Source organism: Leuresthes tenuis, unplaced genomic scaffold, assembly GCF_036924035.1.
Source record: "Leuresthes tenuis unplaced genomic scaffold, fLeuTen1.0.hap1 SCAF_19, whole genome shotgun sequence".
In the NCBI taxonomy this organism is placed as follows: domain Eukaryota; kingdom Metazoa; phylum Chordata; class Actinopteri; order Atheriniformes; family Atherinopsidae; genus Leuresthes; species Leuresthes tenuis.
In genome coordinates this window covers 9012682-9037377 of record NW_027325373.1, presented here as the reverse complement: position 1 = coordinate 9037377, position 24696 = coordinate 9012682, and the positions used below count along the sequence as shown (strand labels likewise).

At 41.2% G+C, this 24696-nt stretch overlaps 1 protein-coding gene across 3 annotated transcripts; it reads left to right on the top strand.

The window, feature by feature from the left end:
• The first annotated feature begins 1814 nt into the window (after window positions 1-1814).
• On the top strand, window positions 1815-24367 carry hook3 (hook microtubule-tethering protein 3). 3 transcript variants are annotated; one of them, XM_072371288.1, is made up of 24 exons: window positions 1815-1991; window positions 7208-7293; window positions 8130-8202; window positions 8316-8366; window positions 8533-8665; window positions 8793-8860; window positions 8989-9051; window positions 10157-10240; window positions 12795-12958; window positions 13071-13211; window positions 13537-13624; window positions 13771-13884; window positions 14048-14158; window positions 14398-14482; window positions 14605-14674; window positions 16038-16178; window positions 16409-16496; window positions 17568-17602; window positions 17734-17816; window positions 18062-18162; window positions 18264-18368; window positions 18555-18626; window positions 19474-19610; window positions 19780-24367. In XM_072371288.1, the coding sequence occupies exons 1-24, from the start codon at window positions 1935-1937 to the stop codon at window positions 19790-19792; spliced, it is 2163 nt and encodes a 720-aa protein (XP_072227389.1). In that variant the 5' UTR covers window positions 1815-1934; the 3' UTR covers window positions 19793-24367. The 3 variants fall into 3 exon arrangements, with proteins under 3 accessions (XP_072227389.1, XP_072227388.1, XP_072227390.1); XM_072371287.1 differs by having other exon boundaries at window positions 1816-1991; window positions 21109-24367; XM_072371289.1 differs by having other exon boundaries at window positions 1816-1991; window positions 19474-24367.
• The last annotated feature ends 329 nt before the right edge of the window (window positions 24368-24696 follow it).

Sequence of the window (24696 nt, the reverse complement as noted above, 5' to 3'; positions counted from 1 at the left end):
GGTATCACTAATGATCAACTGGAGATCTCTTTGGCTGGTGCCGCTTATATGCAGTTCATATTCTTGGCCGACTTCAGGCTCCTTAAATGAAGCAAGAAGCAATTGGCCACATAGTTTTGACTAGTCGTTCCCTCGGAAAAGGTTTGGCCTTTCCAGGTATTTTGGAAAAGCAAAAAGCTCCATTACCGTGCATATGGGAGCGAAGGCTGTGATCGTCAGTGGATTTCATTGTTTTTTTTGTTTTGTTTTTTCAGGTATCAACATCCAAAAGTAAGTCCCAATAACTGTAAAAGTTTGTCAAAACTTTGATGTTACTTGCGTTCATTAAAAAAAAAATGTATCTAATATTTGGTCTTTTACGAACGTCTAATACATTTTTATCAATTTTGGTGAATAGAAAGTATACCTTTTAATTTATATTTTGTTTATATGCCACAAGGGGTTATATTTATATGTATTTTTGTTTCCATCTATATTGTTTTTTTTATTAGTTATTTAAAAAAAAATTGCACTTCATCTCATCGGGAGCTGTTTTCACAACTGTTTCCGCCAGATTAAACCATTTCTTATGTTCCAATTGCACAATTTCATTCAAACATTTTTTGAATTTCCTAAGCTAAGAGAACCAAGATGATCCTTGTTTGTTTTTTTTTAAATGTTCCTACTATCACAAGCTGTTTTGAGTAATTTTGGGGCGCCCACATCTCACAAAAATCCAATTCAAATGGCTCAAACTGACTGTATCTTTTTTTGTTTGTTTGTTTGTGAGCCCCAAACTTTCCCAAGAATATTGGGAGGGAATCTGATTTGATCTCTTAAGGTACATGCAAAAACTTGTCATTGGTGGGGTTTTTAAGCAACCTAAATACCACTGCTGCTGTTTCTCAACAGCTCAGAACCAGTTAGACGAGAGACATTTATAGGTTGGGGAAACAGTTCTGGAAGAGCCTATGTTTTGATTCAGCCTGCTTCAGAATGTTAAGCATGAAAACAGTGATTTATGCTGCAGTATGGCTCATGTACGCAAAAAAATACATCTCTGAAAACTCCTTGGATTTCCTTCTCCTTACAGCAATCTTAACAGTGACATAATTCAATTACATTATATCTTCTGTTTTACTTTTTCTCAAGATCAAGGGTTTCGCACCAAAACGATGCCCTACTGTGATTTGAAATAAAACTAGGATGCAATCGCATGAAACAATCCTCTGGTTATCTCTGAGGTATTCCACAATTACTTGTCAGTCGGGATGTTTGTCATGCTTGCCATTGTACAGAGTTTGGTGTATCTCTGCTTGTGTGATGCTTCTTACAAATCAGTTCAGCTGTCATACAGACTCTCACACGTCAGCAGAACTGAGTCGGTGGTGCACGTTGTCAGTCTGGGCTTTGTCAGTTCTCTGCCAGATGTCATGTGTTTGTCATAAAGTTTGTCATGACATGGACTTAATTTTGTCTGCCAAAATATGGAAGAATGGATTTTCCATCACGACTAAACCTATATTTATAGTTATTTTCATAAATGCCATTGCATTGATGTTTTTGTTTTTTATTTATTTAGAGAAATAACATTGATATGCTCCGATTTGTATTGTTACAACTACTACAACCAGATTTTATTCTTTAATAGTCCGAGATTGTGACACGACATAAAATAGAATAAAGTAATACAGAATAAGACTTTTCTTTAAAATGGAAGATAAAGAAAAATAAAACTAATTATTTTTGCACTAGTAATAGTCGGAATTTTCCTTTACAGCACCGCAGGCTCCGCCCACCCAGCCAGTCTCTGGTAGACGCCGGTCTGGCGAAGCAGCGAACCCGACTATTGGCTGACGGATTGTGAGACACCCAAAGAGCTCGAGAGTCTATGAAAGCTCAGTGTTAAGTTCAGGCGCCCTCCGCAACGCAAAGTCAGCCTGTATTAGGTAACAATGAGTACATCAGAGTCCTTGGATCGAATGGAACTCTGTGAAAGTCTCTTAACATGGGTAAGTAATGACAAAATAGTGTTTATCGAGTGACAGACAGCTCTCCGGTGCCGGCGATGCTAGGTAGCACACAAGGCTAATGATAGCTCGATGAGCTAACTGGGGGAAACGCTAGCTGACTAGAGGAAAATGACACGGGCTCACTTTGGTTACGTATGCAGGCCAGCTGTTTGCTGTGTTTAGCTATCGATGTGCTCATTGCTAGCTACCAGAAAAGCATCATTGCGTTGCCATCATTGCCATTCTAGCTCAGAACAAATGCGCGTTTACCTAACCATAGCTCAACTTTCTGATGCTAAATCTCTGCCTTCCTTTAAAAGCCAGGGGTTTGGCGACGGCATACATCAGCGGTCCTTTGACGAAAGCCTTTACCGAGCGTTTAACGTACCGCTCCGTGTCCGCTCTAGGGCTGAATTCCTATTATTGTTGTCTAGTGTGCCACGATCTTCGCATGTCCTTCCCCAGTCCCTCCTTTTGATCTGATATCAAATAGACGTTAACTTCCCGGGGTCTTTGATTTGTCGCTAAATCCATAAATCTTTCTGCTCGGAGTCTGAAATTAGAAATTTATCCCGACGAGTAGAAAAGCTGCCAGGCTCTGGTGTCACGTGCTTTCAGGTGGTTCATGTTTACATTGTTGAACGAAGGGTCCCAGCTCCTCACATATGTCCAGAGATGGCACACTACTCATCAAATGACACGTATGGCTTGTATTTGCTCGTCTATTTGTTTAAAGGGAAAATCTCGCAGCTCATCAAACTGAGACTCTTGCATCATTGAAATATGACTCGGATTTAGAAACAGAGATGATGCTGGACTTGCTGAGATGTTATGTTGTGGAAACTCTTCATTTTGAGCGTGTTGTCACATACACCACCAGCATGGTTCAGAAGTGTAAAATGAAAACATGCACAAGGCACCAGTTAGGATTCCTGTGTGGCACCTTGCATCTGTACTATGTCATGTGCTGCCTTACTGTTATGCCATCTGCGTGGAAGCTGGAGTCTGATCAGCCTCAACTGAGTCAGTCAGAGTGGAGTCTGTGATGTAAAAAGATTGTTCATTGAGCATTTGAAAGCAAGTGAAACTTGTATCTCTTTTGAAACAGCTGTGGAGGTATGGGTTAGTTATTTGTTGCATTTATATTCGTTAAGAAGCGGTGAAAGTGCATCAGCCTTATTTGTTGTTCCATTAGCGACTCTCTTTCCATCACTGATTCATGTGAAGCGAAACATGCCACAGCCTGTCACGTCGTAGTTCTGTATGATGCATGACAAAATTAGAGCATCATTGTGAGACAGAATGTAGCTAAATGATTGCTTTATTTGGACTACTTTGCACTGCTAATCATTGGAAGGTCGAGATTATCCATCCACTCTCTGGACCCTCTTTATCCAGTTCAGGGTTGCAGTGGGTACACATAGCAAGCCACTTTGTTTCTCTGAGCACACAGTAAAGTGCTTTCACTTGCTTTCATCTGTGTTATAAGCCAAATGAATGAATAATGTTGTCACCTGTAATTGTAATTCCTTAGAGGGACAGTGTCCTCTTCGAGCTCCACCGCTGTCATTATGAGTTCATTTGAGTGTTTATGCTGCCTGTTGCTCTTACTCTAGCTGTGTGAGGCATCCTTTTGCCACAGCTCGATCACCTCCTTTCGCAACTGTTACCACAAATGTTGAGGTTTTGAGCTCCTCATTGACACCAGTTCACCCTCCCTCTTTGGGTTCTGTATACCCATGTTTTATCCCTTTATTCACTTGGTGTAATTCAGCTTTTCATTATGTTGGCACAACGGACATAGGCACTGAGAGCTCGGGGCGGAGTGGCTGTAATCTACTAAGATCATGGAACAAAAGGAAATCTGGCTAAACTAGAATGTCAGAATGCCTCAGTTCACAAGATGCTTAGTTTCTAGAATTAATTGAGTTTCACTTATCATGCTGTATCTTCTATATGTGGATGGAGCATTAAGAAGACTTAATATACTGTGCAGAAAATCTAACGCATGTTGTGGACATGTGTGAGTTGATTAAGACTGTTAACGAACTGCTGTGATCTGCATGATCAGCGCTGAACTACAAGAAAGTACCGAAGTAGTTACTGTTCAAATACCACGGCTATGGATTTATTTTGAACTTTAAATGACACTTTGAAGCCTATTAGCTGAGAGAAGCACAGCTGGATGTCTGTCTATGCAGCTTCCCCCAGCAATAGATCAAATACAGCAAGTTCTCTTCCATATTGGATGCAGAAGTGGTTGTTGACCTCTTTTTGCTCTGCGGTCAGAGCCTTAAGGTTCCATGATTAGTATAATCATAAGCTGATTGGGAGGTGATCTGATGGTGCGTAGAATGCGGTTCAGAGTTCAGAGCAGCTGTATCTGTAAACAGCTGTTGCGAAAACCAGAATCAACAAACTGCTCCTCTTAATGCTCCCTCTTTTACATCAGAGGCTTAACGCCAGTACACTTTAGGCCGGCAGCAGCGCTCAGGTCCATCACACGGACTGAATTTTTTTCAAGTTGAGATGCTGGCTTCGGTCTTATCTGAGTGTTGAAAAGTACGAATACACAACATGTTGAGCTACTTATTCTTGTGAGCAGGAAGAATAAAAAAAAAAAAAAGGGAGAAAAAAGACAGATGTCAAGAAAATTCCCATTTATACAAGTATACATGTGTCATCACTTGATTAGAACTACAGTTGATGAGATTTTTGCCCATGAAAAGTACTTTATATATAGCCTAGTGTTTTTATACAGTACCAGTGAAAAGTTGGACCCAGACATTCGGCTGGTACTGTATGCTGTTAGTATTTCCAGTAGCACTAACGATGAGAGTGATGCACAGCTCGGCATGTGGGCTCACGGGGCCATTAGATCTTAAAAATACAGTGTCGACTGAATGGAAAAGACAATTTTGGACCATCAGTAGCTGGCAAATCAGGTGATAGTAACGTCGCATGTGAAGAGCCATTTTTTCATTTCCTTTGTTTAAATGCCTTCACAGGCTTTTGACAGCTGTTTATTGCCCGTTACGCTGCGTGTCTGTGAAGTGCCGGCTCATCCTGTATTTTCCTTCCGCCCTTATCTTTGCCGCAGAGGGGAAATGATGTGGACCAAATGTTGTGGTTGGACTCTACCACCACATTTAGGAGAACAGGTCCGCATGCAGCCTTTTCCTACCACGTTCGTTGTGATTCGGTTCGCTTCATTTTTGTGCCTCTCCAGAAGGAAGTTGATTTTTCTCACGAGGTTGTGTTCACTTCGAGCAACATGTTTGTAACACTCTTGTTTCACCTCCCTGAAAAGGCATTTATTAGCTAGGTGTTTGACATTGTTTCCCTTGCGTATTGACAGCACCCCACGAGTTCCTAAAACAGGAAGTCGGCGAGCAACACAGTGATGAGAAAAAGATGATAAAGCACCAAATGAAAGGTTGTACTCTCGATTGAGCTGAAGTCAAGCACTGACAGAGGTGATTTAACTGCGAGTGTGTGACTGAGGCAGGTAAAGCGTCTCTCTGCCTCTCACTGGTTACTCTTGTTTTGTAGCCAGGGTTATTGTTTTGGTCGTGTTGGCTCCAGGCCAGGGGCTGGATTTAGCTTGGAGCTGTCTGTGTTTTTTTGGGTGCTCGACCATCGTAAAAAGTCTATTATCCTGTTCACATTGTATTAAAATAAAACCAGAAGATAAGACCTTTCCATATTTATTGATTTTTTTTTTTTTAGCCAGCACTGTCACGTCGCCCTCACACCATGCAGAGTTTTTTCCTCGCACTGATTACAGTGTGTGGTGTCTTCCTGTGTGGGTCGTCCCAGTCTTTGTCTGATAATGATAATGCAACTGTTGCTTTTTCTGTGGCAAATTGCTTTGATGAATGAATGAATGAATTCATATTGATGAATTTATTCACCCAAATCTTTCCTATGATTAAAAACACAAAGAAACAGGGTAAAGTTGAGCATGTTAGAATATTGCTCGGTACCTCACTTAGATTCAGGATAAACCCTTGAGTTTTAGTGACTTGCCCATTATTGGATTCAGAGCTGCATGTCGATTTTAGCCGAGAAAAGAGAAGTGAGAGAAAAAGACGCAGACTCCTCGTTTTCCTCCTGTTTGAATTCTAACATTCCTGCTCTTAGTTTCCCTTCCTCCTTTGGCACATGGACATTTGGCATCTCGACTGAGCAGTATAATTTCTGTTTGGACGGCAGACTTTCTGCCTGGACCATATGTGTGTGAGAAAAACCGTGAAGAGTAGAAACGGAAGAGGGATGTGTGAAGTTTAAAAGAACCGAAAAGATCTGAAAATGATGTAATCTGAACTGAGCCGCAATGACAAGCAAAAATGCTGGGCGGGTAAGTAAGTAGCTTATTTGTGACTGTTTTTGCTGCGACCTGCAGCAGTGTAACCTATGTAGTCGCTATCAAAATTCTGCTTATGGAGACACTGAAAATAAGGTGTCTGACACTTGCTCACCGACTGGTTTTATAAGGTCATCCTGATAAGGACCAAAACACAGAAGCATATAATTGTGTGATGACACAGGGCAGCTACGACCTTTGGTAAAAATTACACTTTTATTACAGCTTGAATTCTTTTTGCTTGAATTTTCTTTTCCCCAATTTCCACGAAAAGCTTTCAATGGGATTGTGAGCTTGCTGTGATGTCACTGGGTTGAATGTCTTACCTGAAGTAAGAAAAGTGTGGACGCTCTGTGGCGAGATAATTCTGATGTCAGCTTCACCAATCTTCGTTTCAATTGATGAAATGTCAATGTCCACCTGTGCATTTACTGTAGAGGTGACAACTGCCCTGGTCCTTTATCTGACATCAACCCCATATCATCAGCGATTGCAGCTTGTTTATTTTTTTTAAGGCAGCCATTTTCTCAAGTATGTTTTACAAAGCCAGATTGTTCACCTATATAATAAACTTGTTTTGTGTCATATCTGTGTTTTGCTTATTTATTACAAACTACAAAGGCTGACTGAACACCCTCCAACGCCGGTTTTATCTGTTTTTTTTGCCGGGGGTTGCGTTGGGTGTTTCTGTGATGAAGTGTTTCTGAAAAGAGGGTGTTGTTGCCTCACGTGCAGAATGTTGACTGAATTGCATTGTCACTGATTAATATGGTTATTCTGTATGATTGCAAGGTTGAATTTTCACCCAAACGCTCAATATTTGTATGTGATGTGTCTGTTTATTGTTTAGATCCAGACATTTGGAGTGGAAGCGCCGTGCAAGACGGTAGCGGACTTGACCGGTGGTGTCGTCATGGCCCAAGTTCTGCAGAAAATGTAAGCTTTAAGTGTGTGTGTGTTTTTTTTATATCACATTTTTCGTGTGTATTGCCTAAACTGAAACGATCAAATTCAGGAGATGCACCAGTTTGCTTGTCTTGCTTCAGCCAAACTCACATTAGAAGATTTCGACTGCATGTTTTTTCTTGTGATTGAGGGTTTTTAGGTCATATTGGATTCACTCTGCAGCCGAGGATCACGCATAACTGAATTTATTTGCCACATATAATCAGACTCATCTGTCTGATCTGTATCAATTAGTTCCAGAAGTCATGCATGCAGGTCAATACTGTTATTAAGGTTATATTTTGATACCAGATCTGTTTTGCTCACCTTGTTGGAGGGAACTGGCCGTTTTTCTCCTCTACTGCTCTCAAAGCTGTCTCAAAGAGCCATGTCTGTTCTTGCCAACATTTAACCAGATTCTGCACAGTTTCCTGAGCAGACTGTAGTTTATTCTCCATGCTGTCCATTATGTATGTTTTTTGTTAATTTGCTGTTCCTTGTACACATTTATTCTTGTTGGGCCACCGACCCCATTTCTAAGCTCCTCACTCACCAACTCCTCCCCCGCCAACGCCTTCTGAATATCAAACATATCGGATAATCGAGGCTGTGAACCTTTCTAAGTATGTCCATGAATCTTTCACACGTAGCGACTGATGACTCCGATCAAGCTCAGATTTGCCTCTGATTGGGAACATTTGTCCATGACCTCCAACATTTGCCTTCCACCTGAAAGTCAGGCTTAAAATCTTGACTTGTGAGCCAGGCTTTAGTTGCAAAACACATTTCATGCTCTTAAACTATGTTTGTTTGTCTGAATCTTCTAGAGATGCAGTGTATTTCAACGATGCCTGGATCAGCAGAATTAAGCCAGAGGTTGGAGACAACTGGAGGCTAAAGGTAAGAATGGATTTTTCTTGATGTGGCGCCATTGATGCAAAGTAATGTATTGTTTAAACAGCATTACTTTAAATTTTGCTGTACTTAATCTTTGATTTTCTTATTTATTTTAGATCAGCAATCTAAAGAAAATCCTAAAAGGCATCCTAGATTATAACCAGGAGGTAAGACAAGTTTGTTTTAATCATGGCTAAATAAAAAGTCTCTGCATCCAAATGTGTGGAATCTATGAATTGTTGATGATATCACAGGTCAGGATAGTCCTGTTTTCCTGTAACGATATCTCTCAAGTCTTTCTGCATACATCTGGTTTTTTGTGTGCCTTTCCAGGTCTTGGGCCAACACATCAATGACTTCACACTACCAGATGTTAATCTGATTGGAGAACACTCCGACGCAGCGGAACTTGGGAGGATGCTACAACTCATATTAGGCTGTGCTGTCAACTGTGAACAGAAACAAGGTGTTTTTTGCATACAATATGTGTACTGTACGTGTGCAAGGTTCTGTGACATCGCATCGCGTTACCAACTGACTCAGGAGCTGTAATGTTTCTGTGTTAAATGTGTGTGCCTCTTCGTAATCTCCAGAATACATCCAAACCATAATGATGATGGAGGAATCGGTGCAGCATGTTGTCATGACAGCCATCCAAGAGGTAGAATAAATATTCTGTTTTGACCCAGATCAAACCGTATTTGGACATGGGATTGGTTAGACTTCTACATCAGTAGTGTGTGTGCCTTACTTCCTTGCTTTAAACAATCTATTTTTGTGTCTTTGCAGCTGATGAGTAAAGAGACTCCAGTCACAGGTGGAAATGATTCATATGTAGATCTAGACAGACAGGTATGTAAAATGTTTACTAAAGAAAATGTATCCTGCATATTGTTGTTCATTTTATTACACGTTGCAGCTTTAAGTTGGTCCAAAATCTGTATCACGGGAGGTGCAAATAAATTACTTTCTGGCTTTTTACTCGAGAGCATTGTATTGTACTCACTGTAGTGATAGCAGTCGTCAGCCTTAAAAGAAGAGTTTTTTTTTTTTTTTTCATTTCACGTGATTGTCAGAGAGGGAAGGTAGACTGTGGCAGCAGTCTACCTTTTTTCTGTGCACTCGGCTCGGGGCTTGTGAAGAATATAAATAAGTCTGTGTGCTGCACTTAAGTAATAATGGTTGAGAAAACTGTGGCGTTTTCACAAAGCTGGTATTTAATGATTTGGGCAGTCCCTCTGAAAGGCTGCCTATATGCCAAGTTACGAGCCACTGCTGCTGTTCATCCCTGTAAATTGGTTAACGTGATTGCATTGCAGTTCAGACTGATTTGTGCTGCGATTAAAGTGATCTCTGTTGACGGTACTCATCAGACCCATTCATATTTTCTTTTTGAAGAACAAAAAAAGTGCCCATTCACATGTGCATGCGTCCAACTCCCATCAAGTTAATGAAAAGCAGTGCACGGTTTGGAGGATTTGGACCAAATGATGGACACTCTCCCTTCAGACACACAGATAGGAAGCCTGAAGTGATGTAATGGCTCGTTGGCAGGGAGCTGTTGCATATATTTGGAGGATTTCGGTGTTGCCTTTGTATATTCAGCCAGTCACCATGCACTTGCATTGCCTCCTGGACCAATCACCTTGCAGTTATGTCATGGCTACTTTCCCTAATGTTGGGGAAAACTTCTTCCTTGAAGTAGGAACTAAGAAAGACCAAATAAGAGCAGTTCAGTGAACTACAATCAGACACGGTTGCTGCGGTGTGGACACAAATAAGAGGGAGAACTACCACCAGTAGTTTTAAGAACTATGAACAAGTTCCTGCAATTGAAAAGGCACCAATGAAGGAGGGTCTTGTGTGTCTGTAGTCTTTTCCAAACAATCAATGCTTGGATTGGACTGTCAAATGGAATCTTCAGGGTGTTCATTTCTTCTCTTTCTTCTGTCTTCAGCTGAAGAAAACAGCCGAGGAGCTGAATGACGCTCTAGCTACCAAGGAAGAGATCGCACAGAGATGTCGTGAGCTTGACATGCAGGTTAGTCCTCTGCAGCGATAATCCGACTTGATTTAGGCTTCCAAACTTTAAAATATGTGGCCCTTTTTCTGTTGGTCTTTCATGTTAGTATACAAACTGCTGAAGAGGGTTTTTGAATAATTGGACATCAACATTGGTATTCATGGTAGGTTTTTACAGAAGGACAACTTGGTCCCTGTCCGAGGCACCATTATGTAATATAGCAGCACTAATTTATCTATGAAAACGCCTTGAAGTATATATGTGAACAGCCTGACCCTGCGGTCAAATGGTAATTGTAAATTGAACTGCTGATTGTTAAGCAGGACTCATTATTTCTGCATGGTAATAACAGTGCTAAGAAAATGAAATTTCAGACAGATTACCTTGATATTGGATTAGAATGATTTTGCATGTGTTTATCCAAACATATAAACGGTAGGTGCTCAGTGAAATGCATGAATAGTGACTGGATCCAGCAACAAATGAACATTTTTATTCCCTACCAAGCTGATGGTGTTTTGCTTCGTACTTTTACAGATATCAGTAGGTTACACTTTAAAAAGCAGCTCCCTTTTTCTGCATGATTAATCCATAATTGCATGGTATATTTCTTATCTTAACAGTAAATCAGATGATGCCGCACCTCTCCCTCAATGCAAAATGAGGCACTTTTGTTTTACGTTCAGTGTCTGCAGATGGCAGGTGTGTTGCAGAAAAACGGAGCTGTGACTTTAACCCTGTGTACTGAATCAGCTTCCTCTTATCTCCTTCCCATTTCAATACTGTGTGCCTTATTTTAAAGGCCCTCCTCGTCCAGGAAGAGCGCGATAGACTGAGGTTAGAGTTTAATGAGCTAGAAGAGAGGGTAAATCCAAACTTTTTTTTTGTCTTCCTTCCATGGTGTGTGGTGTGTCAAGTAGTCCTGGATTTTTTTCAGTCTGCTTGCACCCAATTCTCCTTCTCCACACTGTGTGTGTGTGTGTGTGCGTGCATGTGTGTGTGCACACACGTTAGTGCACAAATATTTGTGCACACGCGTGTGCACGGTCCTCCTGGAGCACACCAGCCACAACAGCTGTTTGGGCTGGGTGTGTCGGATGTCGCCTCCCCTCACTAATAACCCTCAGCGTTTCTTTACCTCGGTGTGTGTCACGCTTCCCTACAGCAGCAACAACAACTGGCCAGGAAAAGAGCTTGGCGTTTGAACCCAGGAAGGAGACGCTTTTTAAAAGAATGGTTGAATATTTTCTGAAAACGATTCACATCGAGTGTTCCATCTTATCGTCTTTCCCTTTTTGGATAGAAACAAATTTCATTCGGCCCCTTTTTTGGTGTTTCTTTTTTTCTTTACTCTACAAAGTCTGTCCCTGATCTGATGCCTAACTGTAGTACTCTCAGTATATCATTAAGTGTATTTCTTAGGAAACCTCTTTCTGGTTTCGAATACAGCTGACCCCCTCCACACACACACACACACACCTTGTTTCCTGCTTTTTGAGCTGTCCCATTCACATCTTGGATGTGCTGTAGGCTTGCCTGAGAACTTTCACACTTGTGTAAGTTCTCCCAGTGCTTCCACATAACCTTGTTATGCCATTTCTAAGCAATATCGCACACATTTTAGGCTCAAGTGTTAGATAGTGTGAAAACCTTCCTTATTCGAGCAAATGATAGAATATGTGACACGGATTCAACGGGTGGGATGTAAGCTATGATTGGAGCTGACACCGAAAGTACTGCCACACATTTTTTGCATTTCTTTTGCCAACAAGATTCAACCCATATTAAAGCCTCTCTTTCTCCAAAAGAATCCTGTTTAGTTGTGTCCATATCACGGGCAACTTTCCCAGAATTCCAGGAAAATGCAATGTTTTGAAAGTTCGTGTACTTAATCCTGGCAAATCTTTAAAAAAAAAAACTAAGAGATGAGAAATGGTGTTGACATTTTGAAAGGAACCCAGCGTTGTAAACTTACAGTAGTTTTCCCCCCTTTTTTTCTCTTTAAAGATATTACTATACATTATATTTGAACTATATTTGTATCTGTTGAGGGGCACAGTTTATCAGTTTGTTTCCTTTCCCACTTGAAAAAGACAAAAAGCAGCTTGTGCTCCGCTTCATATGGCGTTAGATTCCTGTCTTATCACACTGAGAAGACAACACCAACCCATATGCAGCCCTCCCTGCCATGTTTGACTTTGCTGAATTGCCTCGTTGATGTGTGTTTGGTGTGCGTTTGCCTCTGTAGAAACCTGACGCTGCTGTGCCTGTGAACTCAGTGGACTGAATGCTGTAGATGAGTTGTTTGAAACACATTTAAGCAGCTCGATAGATGGAATTTGTTAATTGCTCTTTCATACTATTACAACTTGTTTCCCTTCTCTGTCTGCATCTCTGATTTTTTGTGGCATTCTGTCCATCTGTACTCGTCTGCACCTTTTGTGCAAACCTCATTCCTTCTTTCGCCCCCGTCTCTCCATTTTCACACTTCTGAATCCCACGCCATCTCCATCCTCCTCTTATCCCACATGTTTCATTCTCTATCCTTTTCTTCAACGCCTTCCCTCCTCAGGTGGCAGCGCTACAAGAGGAGAAGAGCAGTCTGTTGGCAGAAAACCAGGTTCTGATGGAGAGACTTAACCAGTCCGACTCCATAGAGGACATTAACAGCCCTGCTGGACGCAAACATCTCCAGCTCCAGACTCAACTGGAGCATTTACAGGAGGAAAGTTTCAGGTGTGGAGCTGCAACACACAAAGATTTTTGTGACAGAGCAAGTGAGAGTAGAACTGTCTGAGGTCAGAGATATTCGGGTGTGATTATCGTTGTGAATTCTAATTTCCTCTAGGTTGGAGGCAGCAAAAGACGACTACCGGATCCGTTGTGAGGAGCTTGAGAAAGAGCTCCTGGAGGTTAAGTCCCAGAATGAAGAGCTTGCATCACTGGCTGATGAAGCCCAGTCCCTCAAGGATGAGATGGACGTCCTCAGGTAAGATGGGATGCAACCTTTTGACTTTCAAGATCGCCTGGATAGAAGCATGTCTTTAAACTCTAACAAGAGATAGAATGGCATTATGTCCATCTTAGTGCTCCAGGTTAAAGGATATTAGTCAGCCAGTGTGCCAGATAATAAAAACACAGGAATTACAAGAGCAAAAATAATGTTTCCTTAGGTTGTTATCAACAAATGTAGGTTTAGTTTAGGGGGGGGGGGGGTGGTAACTGGCTGATTAGTCTGCCGCCAAAAGCCAACTGGATGTAACAATTTGGTATCTAAAACCTGACAAACGGAGCTGCCTGTTCTCTTATCCCAGACACTCATCTGACAAAGTGTCCAAGCTGGAGGGGACAGTGGAACACTACAAGAAAAAACTGGAAGACATGGGGCTCCTCAGGCGACAGGTGCACAGCTCCACACAAACAAAACAAACGTGCGCTGTTGTGATGGGCTTTGCTTGCTTTAGCTGAACTTGCAGCACACACCCTTTTTATGGATGTTAATTTGGATACCTCCCCCTGTATAAATGAACGTTGCTGATTTGTTCCAGAATAAGCTTTTGGAGGAGAAGAACACAGTATTAATGCAGACCAACGTTACCTTGGAAGAAGAGCTTCGAAAGGCAAATGCTACCAAGGGCCAGCTGGAGACTTACAAGAGACAGGTATCTGACAAGCAGCATGTGCACATCAACGTGCAAAGATCACTTTCCCCTCGCTGTGCAGTGTAACTCAACCATCCTGGACGTTCAGTTACAATGCTTTCTTTCACAAGAGGGATTATTTTTATGCTGAGATGTCTTTTCTTGAACTGTCTCCGCTGTACAGGTAGTTGAACTTCAGAACAGACTGTCAGAAGAGTCTAAAAAGGCTGACAAGATGGAGTTCGAGTACAAACGTGTCAAAGAGAAAGTGGACTCCCTGCAAAAAGAGAAGGATGTATGTAGATTTCTTTTGTTAATGGAAGGAGAAAATGATAGCCCAAAAGTATTCTGCCAAGTAGTCAAAGAGAAAGTAAACCAAACATGTACTGAATTGTAAGTCATTTGGCAAGAGTTGAAAGTTGGAAAAAAAACGTCCTCAAACACATCGGAGGTGTTCATTTCAGAACCTGCAGTGTTTCTCTTTGACTTTCTGTTTCCCTCATTTACCCATTTTTAACTCCGTCTCGTCTGCAGCGCATGAGGACTGAGAGAGACTCGCTGAAGGAAACTATAGACGAGCTACATTGTGTTCAGGCTCAGGAGGGACAGCTCACGTCAGGTGAAGAAATGTTTAAGTGACCCACTGAGGCATCCAGTGCCCAGTCTTAAACATGGGTGTAGTCTACCAGGTCAGTCCCTGCTGAGATTACCGTGGATTAACGGATGCTGTCTTGTGTTCAGGTTTGTTCCCACTGGTCAGCAACGATGGCTCTGATTCGCTGGCTGCTGAGATCACCACCCCTGAGTTTCGGTAAATGACTTTTGACTAATAGTTGTACTCTATTTTTATATTCTAAATATAGAGATCTGGTGGGTTTTTTTTTTATTATTATTATTTTTTTTTTATTATTAAGTTATTTAAAAAAGTAGGAACCTAGATTTGGGTTTCTGTGTGGGAGGACACTAATCTGTATTGTGGGTTTTTCTTAAATATTCCATAAGTTTTTGGACAGTACTGTGTGTCTGAGGTGCTGCCATACAGTTTTCTCGCCAGCTCCCTCTGTGTGTGCCATAGGATTTTTACAGGAACCGTTTTTTTAGGAACTTATGAAACAAACGTGTGTGAGTTGCATCAGCCCAACAGCAGCTGAGAGCAAGTCTTCTATTGGCTGGATTTTCCTTTCTTTTTTCCAACTGCACTTGTGAACCTAGAACAATTGTGGATTTGCACAGTAATCCTAATCTTTAAAAAGCTGCTTTTGGAGGGGGGGCGCTTGAGTTAATCAAATGCAGACAACTAATTAACCCACTAAACTAGAGGAGCAACAGCTGGAATTGCCTTTTCTTTTTCTTTTTTTCCTTTTTTTAACTGCGTCTACTGTGCTTTTTCCAAAGTCTCCTCTTTCCTCTGCTGGCCCCACCTTTCCTTGCCAGGAACTGTGAGTTTGTATGGAAACATTCAAGTCAGTTTTCCTCTCAGAAAAGAGTCCACAGCAACAGAAAACACAATTCATGGGATGGATTTAACAACCAACCTGTAATCTGAAAATGACACAAACATTTGAAAGGGATGGAGGTGATGCAGCTCCAAGCCCGTCTTCCCACCTGCTGCCTCAGTGTTCGCCTGAATGCAAAGCCCTCTGATTCACTCTGTTTGTTTAGCTGACCCACAGACCAGGGCTCAAGGCAGTGTCCTCCACAGTATTTACCTCCATTTGCACTGTGCGTGTGAAATGTACAATGCGCCCTCTGTTTGAAGTTCTACTTGATTTATCGTGGGGTGTTGTTTTCATAGAGGCTACCGTTATTGAGCCGGCTTTGCAACCACAGTGAATACTCGGACTCATTTTTATTTTTAGCTTCTGAGTTGGTGGTGTGGGTCACTGTGATGGTCAAACATTTGCAGGTTCCTATTACAGAAGTAGTAAACAAGTCTTTTCTCTTTTGTTTATGCCCTTTTTGCTCTAAATCTTTTCATATGAATTACATCAGATCAGTTTGTTGCTGCCTGTGTTTCTGGAAGTTGTATGTAGAATTTATCCGGGTTGTTCATTTAATATATTTTGTATAACGAGGTGACCAGATTGCCTGCAGGTTGTAATGGATCTCGCTGACAGAAGTGAATAAATGACGTAGTGCAGACTAACTCGCCTCTGGCCGATGTGTTTTGACAGGGAGCATCTAATTCGTCTTCAGCATGAGAACAAGATGCTGAAGCTGGCCCAGGAAGGGTCTGACAACGAGAAGATCGCGCTGTTGCAGAGTCTGCTGGAAGATGCCAACAGCAGGAAAAATGAACTGGAGACGGAGAACAGGTTGGCACAAACACGCAGCTAATCAGTCAGCGTTAAGCTCAAATCTCTTATTTTTCCTTTTCTCCCCTCTGACATTAAAATCAAAAGGTGGGAAAGAGAATGTTTTTTTTGTCGGTTCATAAACGTTAGAGAATCTAATATTTTATCAGTCTCTCTGTGACTTTTGATTTGCTCACTGCTGTGTTTAGAGCTCTGTAGTGAAACCGGGGCTTTCTTTGTTTTTTATCAAGGTTAATCAATCAGCGCTTGATGGAGGAGCAGAGTCAGGTAGAAGAGCTACAGAAGACTGTTCAAGAACAGGGTTCGAAAGCAGACGATGTAAGTCATTTTATGTTTGTTCTGTGCTTTGTGTGAATCTCTGATATCAGTTGAAATGACATCAGTAACCAAATTCCGGTCATAGCACTCGTTCTAACTTCTCCTCCTCTGGGCTCATGGAGCAATTGAATGAGAATGAGTATAGTTTCTTATGATGTGAACACACTGATCTCAGCTCAGTGCGGGGAAAAACGCTTAAGATGTCTTTAGATTTCCTTCTGCTCGTCTTAACGCTGTTAAATCAACCATTTAACACCCGTTATATTTCTGAGCGTGTCACTCCTTGCATGTGTCACCGAGGTGGGAGCAGAGATAGAGGTGCTGAATGCAGCCGCTGCCATCTGTGTGTTGGCAAGATTACTCAATAGCTAAAACAGAGTTCCATGAGACCTAATGGAAAGGTGTGAGCGCAAAGGAAGAACACGAGCACTTGTTTTACTATTTTAGAATTGTTGATTAATCGAGTGTCGAGTTGTAGGAGAAGAGATGTAAAAGACAACTTGCATGGATATGAAATCCTTTGTCATTTTTTATTTTTCTCTGTTTGATATTCATTTATTTTTTGAATAATGCTCCACTGTCAGGCTATAGTAAGTATATCTTATAGTCTCTGATCTCTTTTGTAGACTCCTGAGATGTGTTTTATCTTTGGTTGTAGATTTTTAGAGAGTAAAACCACTACCACTCCCTGAATAGAAACCAAGTGCCCCTCTTTCCTGCTTTTTACTGCATCGAGCCAACCAGAGAATTTAGTCTTTCGGTGCTGTGAAAAGTTCTGCTTTCAAGCAAGTGTGCTGCACACAACATTGCCTAATTGTTTCTACACAATTAAGGCATCACAACATAAGGCATCTCGAGGCACTTTAACCCATATAATAGTTGCATATTCAATCTTTTTTTACATTAAAAATTTGAAATAGTATCTGTTAAGTTTCCTAGAATTGTCATCCAACACTGCCCTCTAGTGGTTATCATTTGCAGTGTGCCACAGCTCCAAATGAACTGATTTGTGAGGACTTCTTATTTTTTTTAAAAATATAACTTTCTTTTCTTATTTTCTATTTTTTTTAGTCTTCCATTCTGAAGAAGAAATACGAGGAGCACATGTAAGTGATCTTCAAAGCTTTGTTTTAAACGTTGTCATCATTCAGTCTCCAAATGCTTAAACTGGATTTCAGAAGAATTTTGAAGCAGGAAAGATCGCTTTTAATCTATGCTTTCTTCTTCTGTTTTTAAGGGAAAAAGTACAGGAATTGAACAATGAGTTGTTGAAGAAAAATGCCTTCATCGATGACATGGAGCCCAAATACAGCGCCAGCTGTGAGTCTGGAGTGAACGCTGAAATTTTCCTGCTAATCTGACATTCATCCTCTCTTTTTGCTGGGTTTGGTTGTCATTCCTCTACCCGGCCAAAGAGAAACGATATCACTGATCTCTGTCAATACATGGTTGTAATGCAAAAAAGTAGTTTAGTAAAAGTTGGTGGGAAGTTTGTGCATAGGCAAAGGAAAGAACCTCTTTATTTTAAGTGCACAAGTGCTGAGTGCTAAACTTTTCCCTTTCAGCCCAACGAGTGGAGGAGCTGGAAGAAGCGTTGAAAAAGAAAGATGAGGAGATGAAACAGATGGAAGAGAGATATAAGAAATACCTCGAAAAAGCCAAGAGTGTGAGTGAAATTCCATTTTTGAAAGACCGTTTGCAGGATTGTGCAGTAACCGTCCATGCTTGTCAAAGGGTAAACCTGTGCTGTGAACGTGTCGTTTACAGGTGATCCGGACGCTGGACCCCAAGCAGAACCAAGGTTCAGGCCCAGAGGTCCAGGCCCTGAAAAACCAGCTGCAGGAGAAGGAGAGGATGCTGCATTCTTTGGAGGTAAAGAGTTAAGAACTTAAAGAGTTCGAGGTGTGCAGAATTCCATCAGTAGTCCTATAGATGACCACCTCTGGAAAAAGAGACTCGTCGATTTGTATGAATGGAGGGTTGATAGTGGGACAGCTTTGCAGTGTGGTTTAGAAAATTCCTGTAAGACTGAAATGTTTTCTGTTGTCTTCCAAACAGAAAGAAATGGACAAAACAAAGAGCCAGAGAGATCACGAGGAGAAACTTATCGTTTCAGCCTGGTACAATATGGTAAGACGAACCTTTACAGCCTGAAACTAACGCTGGTGTCACCGGTTGCTTCCTAATGTTCTTCTTCTTAATTCTCTTGTGACTCTGTTGTGATATTTTTGGGAATTAGATAAACAGATTCAGAGCAGAGCACTAACGGTTTATGACTTTGACCATTTTTGGGACTCGAGAACAAGCATTATAATGGAATTATAGTTCCATAGTTATAGTTCTTTTCATATAGTTAGGGCATAATTCTATATGTTTAGATGTGAAAGTTTTGATATAATAAAACTAATTCCCTTTTTTTGTAACATGCACAATTGCATGTGACATGACCTATACAGCCACTAGAGGGCAGCATAGACTATTACATGATCATAGCTGAGACTGCAGCCTGGATCAAGTACTTCTGTTATTTCCTGAGGCGTAATTTTCTTTATTTATTTACAGGAACTTTCTCTGTAAATACACCTTATGGTTGTATTTACAGATTGCATTTCCAGAGTGACACTGCGCCCGAATTCATAGGCCAAAAGTGTCGTTAAATAGTTTGATCATGTAACGATGGGCCACCGGTTTTGAACCAAACTGAATAATTATCTTCCACGAATATGGTATGCGATCCCCCTCAGGAGTCCCAGAGATGTTTAGAGTTGATGCTAAAGCACCTCTGGCAACATTTCATGTTGGTTTTTGCTTTGATTTGGCACCTATCTGTTTCTGAACAACTGCTCATAAAGGGTTGGTGAGTTGTTAAATCGGCTTTTATGTTGCAGCTGAGCTGACTTTAAGCACTGTTTTATTACTGTCATGTAATACTGGTAGAGGCCACCGTTTAAGGCTTTCCCTTCCCATCTCTTCCCAGGGCATGACGTATCAGAAAAAGGCGGCTGAAGACCGACTTGCCAACACGGGCTCTGGTCAGTCCTTCCTGGCCCGGCAGAGACAAGCCACCAGCACACGCCGCTCCTACCCAGGCCACGTCCAGCCAGCTACCGCAAGGTAGATGGGAGTAAGGCGCAAAAATTCTGCGAAAAACTACCTTTCATATCCCCTGAACTTGCATTCAATAGGTGTGCCCGTTTTGAGGCACAATATTTCCAGTCTTCTGATGGAAGTTCTTGTTTTCTCGTTCTCTGCATATTCATTTTCTGTTTCTCTTCTCAATCAGATCCATGAGGTAGAGATGTTGGGCGAGGCTGCCCGAATCTTGCACCACTGTTGTTTTCTTTTCTTTTTACCCCCGACTAAGATTACTTTACTTTGACTCCTGTGATGCAAGACTTCTACTTTTTTTTTTTTTTACAAACCCAAGCATATTTGATAGGGACTAATCACTCCAAGCAACCTCTCTTCCTTCCCTCCCAACCACTTGTTGAGCCTGTACTGTGTGGCAAAACTGTTACCACTCAGACAATCTGGACCTCAAGGCTCAGAAGAAAGCCATCATCTTGACAAGTCGCTGTCATTTTTGATAAGAGGAATTGCTCTACCTGTTCATGCAGTATTTATGCACATCTCTACCTGGGATAACATTTGATGTTCTTGTTCACTTTGGTTTGGAGACCGAGGGTCTGTCCTGTGTAATGTTTGAACTCTTATGATGTAGCTTTAAGAGGGTAACGGCATCATTGAGTCACATTATTGGATTTCATTTAATCACACTTTGAATAAGTCTTAAATACATTGAGGCACAGGAGGATGTATATTATTATTTGCTTGCTTAATGGTTTGAATGATCTACTTAAATGATTTATGGAAGGCTATAGCTAAGTGTTTACTGGCGACAGGGCAGGGTTTTTTCGTCTCTTTATAGCATAGACACAGACAGGTTTGGAAGTTGTTTTGGAGGGTGCAATCTACAGGCAGATAGATTTCTAGATGCTGCTGTGCATAACGTGTTTTTTGTTTGTTTGTTTGCCTGTCGTCTCTATCAAATAACCAGAGAGCCAACGTTGAGAAAAACCAACTAACTTGGTTTTAGCTTTACCAGCATTTACAAGGATAGTCGGACAACACCTCACGTGCCATAGAGTTTGATTGTCTGTTTTCAAGTCGTCCGAGCTTGTTGCATCTGTAATACTCGTGGCTGCCCCCCCCCTCAGATTAGATAGGGAAGTTTTGCCATGAGATTGTTGCTTAGTTTGAGATCCCGGGACTCTAAACACAAAGCTGACAGTGCTCAGTGTTGCACATTAAAGTTGAGTCACTTTTCCGTATCAAATCAGAACCATTTGAGCGCTTTGATAATATATGTTAGAGGCTGTTTTATTATATGTGTGCTAGAATTGCTCCCTGAATTGGAATTTTGAACCCGTTTGCTTGTTGCTGCTGTTCTTATCCTCTCATTAACCCATTTTTGTTCCATTTTCTTTCATGAATGACCTTCTATTAACTTTGAACTTTGATCTCTGTCTGTGTAGATCATGGTCACGTTATTGAAATCATGCTAACAATCCCTGCCATCTGACCATTACTTCTTTCTCTCCTCCCTCAACAGCAATGTCACTGCATGACTGGCACACCAGTGACCTGCCTAAGCCTTGTCTGGCCTGGCCTGGCCTTTCTGCGGCCTACACTGACCCCTTGGATGGGCTTGGCTGAGGCACGCAATGCATGAACTACCTGCCTGCGTACTGTTTGCATGACCTTTGCATTGACTCAAGCCAGCGAATAACCAGACCTCTCGCTGCCGCGGCAGCAGCACTAACAAACGCTCTGCGGTGTTTTGCGTTATAACCTCCAGACGAGCCTGAGGAGGAGCGGGGTTGAAGAGGAAAACCCTCCCTCCTCCGGTTAATTTCTTTTCCACCATCTGGGCTATTCTTCTCTCGCTGTGATGCTGCTCTTGTGTTACTTTCTTCATCTCCTCTCCTCCATCCCACCTCCTCTCTCCCCTCACTCCACACGAACATGCCTGCTTGTGCTTCCACATAGCTTCAAGTCTGTTACAAATCAGTGTATATTGAAACACAACACCAATGAAAGGGGTAGAGTACAGCAGTATTGCCTGTCTATCAACTTTTCTTTTCTTTTTTTATTTTTATTTACAAGCCTTTTCTAGTATTTGTGTGGATCTTGACATTGGCTGGCTCTTCAGGATACCTCAGTGACATATTTCCACACATCTGGTTGCTTGCTTGGAAGTTTGAGGTAATATTTGAGAGGTGTAGCCTGCACTCTCTGTATAAGGGAAAATGATTAAGCATCCTTTATACCCCTTCATTAAAAGTGTTTGTCCACTCTCCTTTTTTTGCATCTTAAAAGTTTTTTTTGTTTGTTTTTTTCTTTTAAATCTCAAGTATTTATCACAGCAAACTTTCGACTAAAGGAAAGCTTCGTGGGCTTCACTGTGTTGTCGGGCAGACTGCAGTAGGAGCATAAGACAGCAGCGCACGTTTTAAACGAACATCATTGTTACAAATGTGCTTTTATATAGGATGAAAGCCCCCATTAAGCTCACATCCAGCGTTTTTCAGCTCGGTTTTGTTTCTTATTAAAATGCACATTAAAAAATCCTTTACAGCGTGATTCCGGTGGTCGGTTCGCTTTAACAGCATATAATTGGAACAAATAAGAAGTCTGAGTGCAATTTGTCACGCCTTTAATGCATTTGAAGGGATAATTTGAATTCGGAACAAAAATAAGGATATGAAACTGCATTAGCTCATGCAGGCTCCTGCACGGACCATTCACTGAAAGACCTAATCGGTGAAAAGATGTAGGAGGGGGGGGGGGACCCAGCGACCCAGCGACCCAGCTCCATCACAGGCCTTGAATACAAAATGCTAAAGCTTTCACTTCTGAAATATCCCGCCTTATTGTCACAGCGCTGTCGGTGTCACTCAGCAGGACAACTGGACAGAAATACAGATCATTCGTGGAATAAAGTCACTCCCACGGGACACAAACAGTATTAGCGATGGGGGAACTTTGGCGTTGCTGTAGGTCATGTTGTACATTTTGTTTGGCTTCAATTTTGAATAATTGTCTCATTGAATTTTTTTTTAATTTCCGGAGCTTATTAGAATTCTGAGGCTGAACGCCACACTGGGATGCATGGAAATCGTCGGTGTAAATGCACACTTATTTAAGTGTGAGAGATGTATGAATCCTCCAATTTAGTGCCTTTTGTTTCTAACATTGAAAGCATTCTGGTTTGTAAGATTAAAGGCAGTGAGTGAGTAAGTAAGGTATGTTGCCTGATGAGCTGGTTTATTTTGTAATTTAATGGAAAAAGTCTCAGCTGGGCTTAATTTCCATGACGACTTAAGTGTTACGTGGGCTTAATGAGGGCTTTTCTTCAGTTTTATCGTCTGTGTTGTAACATTAGTTAAATTCATACCGTGCATTTTATCTTAATGGCTTATTTATTCTTTGGCCGCTTGTACAGCAGTGTTAACATTTGTTCTTTTTTTCTTCATCAGTAGTATTATTATATTATCACTTATACTGTTACAGTGGACGTGTTGGAGATCAAAACACAGTTTTGAAAATCTTATGCAGCAAAAGGAGAAATGCTTTGAACAAATATATGAACTGGAGAGGTCAAATGTTACAGTATATGTGAGTATACCTTTGGTTTCAATGGAAAGAAGGTGTTTTTTTTCTTCTTTCTTTTTGAAAATCACTGGGCAAAGAAATCATGGTTTGTTTGTATTTTTTAGAAGGGATTGTTTCTCTCTAACAGGAAAAATAACATTTTGATTCGCTTGGTAGTGAATTCAATTTGCAGTGACCATGCGGGTGACCATGCGGATGATCATGCGTTCTTATGTTTTGGGAGGGCAACAGAGACCAGGGCTGTAAGCGCACGAGCTGCTGAGAGTGCACATTCAGTTGCTTTGATACGATGTCGGCAGCGCAAATTAGTCATCAAATGAAGTTGCTTTCTGAAACTGAGTGGTGAAATAACGTTTGCGGTATGAACACAGCAAAGAGGTGACATGTCCCGTTCAGGTCTTTTGAGTTTTTGTAAACCACCAGCTGTTGGTATCCGCAGTTTGATCAGAAAGTTGTATGACACAGAACTGTTTTAACCGTCCATCCCCAGAAGTTGGTTTGGTAAGGAATCTGTATATAGTGGAACTCATCCACGTTGTGGTCGACCTGTTGAAATTTGTATCAGGGATTTGGGGAAACCTTTTACTGTCTTTGATATTTCTAAGCAGATCACGGTGTTTCCTTTCTGCCCCTCAAATCGACCTCTTTCACCTGATTTCAGAGGTCGGCTAGTGTGAGCAATGTATAGACCTTGGCAACAGAAAGAAAAAATGACATAAAGATGCTCAGTTCAAGCTAAAAGACTAGTCATGTAAAAAGAAACCAACTTCATGACAAACTGAAATGAAAACCAAGTATTTCTTAATGTTTCCTGGCTCCAGATGGCACTGTGGTCCGGTTAAAAATGTATTAGAAAGATGAAATAAGCATCACGGGGCTGTTCACAGGTCAGAATCGCAACAGGCGTTGTGTTTGCTGTATTTTATTTGAATTTTTAACTCATTGGAAAATGTTTCTTTACGTACTGAAGTAGCAAATAACCTTGCATTTGCCAAGTTTTATATTGCTTGTATACAAACACTTTGTACATACAGTATGGTGGTATAGGAAGTGTCTGGATTGAGAGAGTAAACATGTCTCGTTAGATGGATTTCATCTCACATCTGTTCAGTGAGGACCTACTGATCAAAATGTGCTTCCTACACCTCAAAACATGGAAACAACATTGTAAATAAAGCTTGTAAAATAAAAAAAAATCATGCTTCTTGTCTGTTTTCTAATTTTTTTGTCTTGTGTATTTTGCCTTAAGTCACCACATACTGTACAAACCTCAAATTTGACTGCTGGAGGAGCTGAAGCAGCTGAAATTAATTTCCATGCATGCTGTGTTAGTTGAGTCCTTCAGGCTGTGCAAATCCATCAGACGGATCCATATCCCAAAAAAAAAGGTCCCTGGAAGCAAAGAAAATTCAAATATGACACCTTCTTCAGCTGCCTCATTAGAACTAGGCCTTTTGGATTTAATCAGATCCTTTGAGGCCAGCCGAGGTGAGATGATGGGACAATTGATGAAACCGCAGCTTAT

Coding starts and splice junctions, on each gene's coding strand:
- hook3 (XM_072371287.1), top strand. CDS start 1,935: ATGAGTACATCAGAGTCCTTGGATCGAATGGAACTCTGTGAAAGTCTC. Junction 13,212..13,536: donor GATGAGATGGACGTCCTCAG/GTAAGATGGGAT, acceptor CTCTTATCCCAG/ACACTCATCTGACAAAGTGT. Junction 18,627..19,473: donor TTTCAGCCTGGTACAATATG/GTAAGACGAACC, acceptor ATCTCTTCCCAG/GGCATGACGTATCAGAAAAA.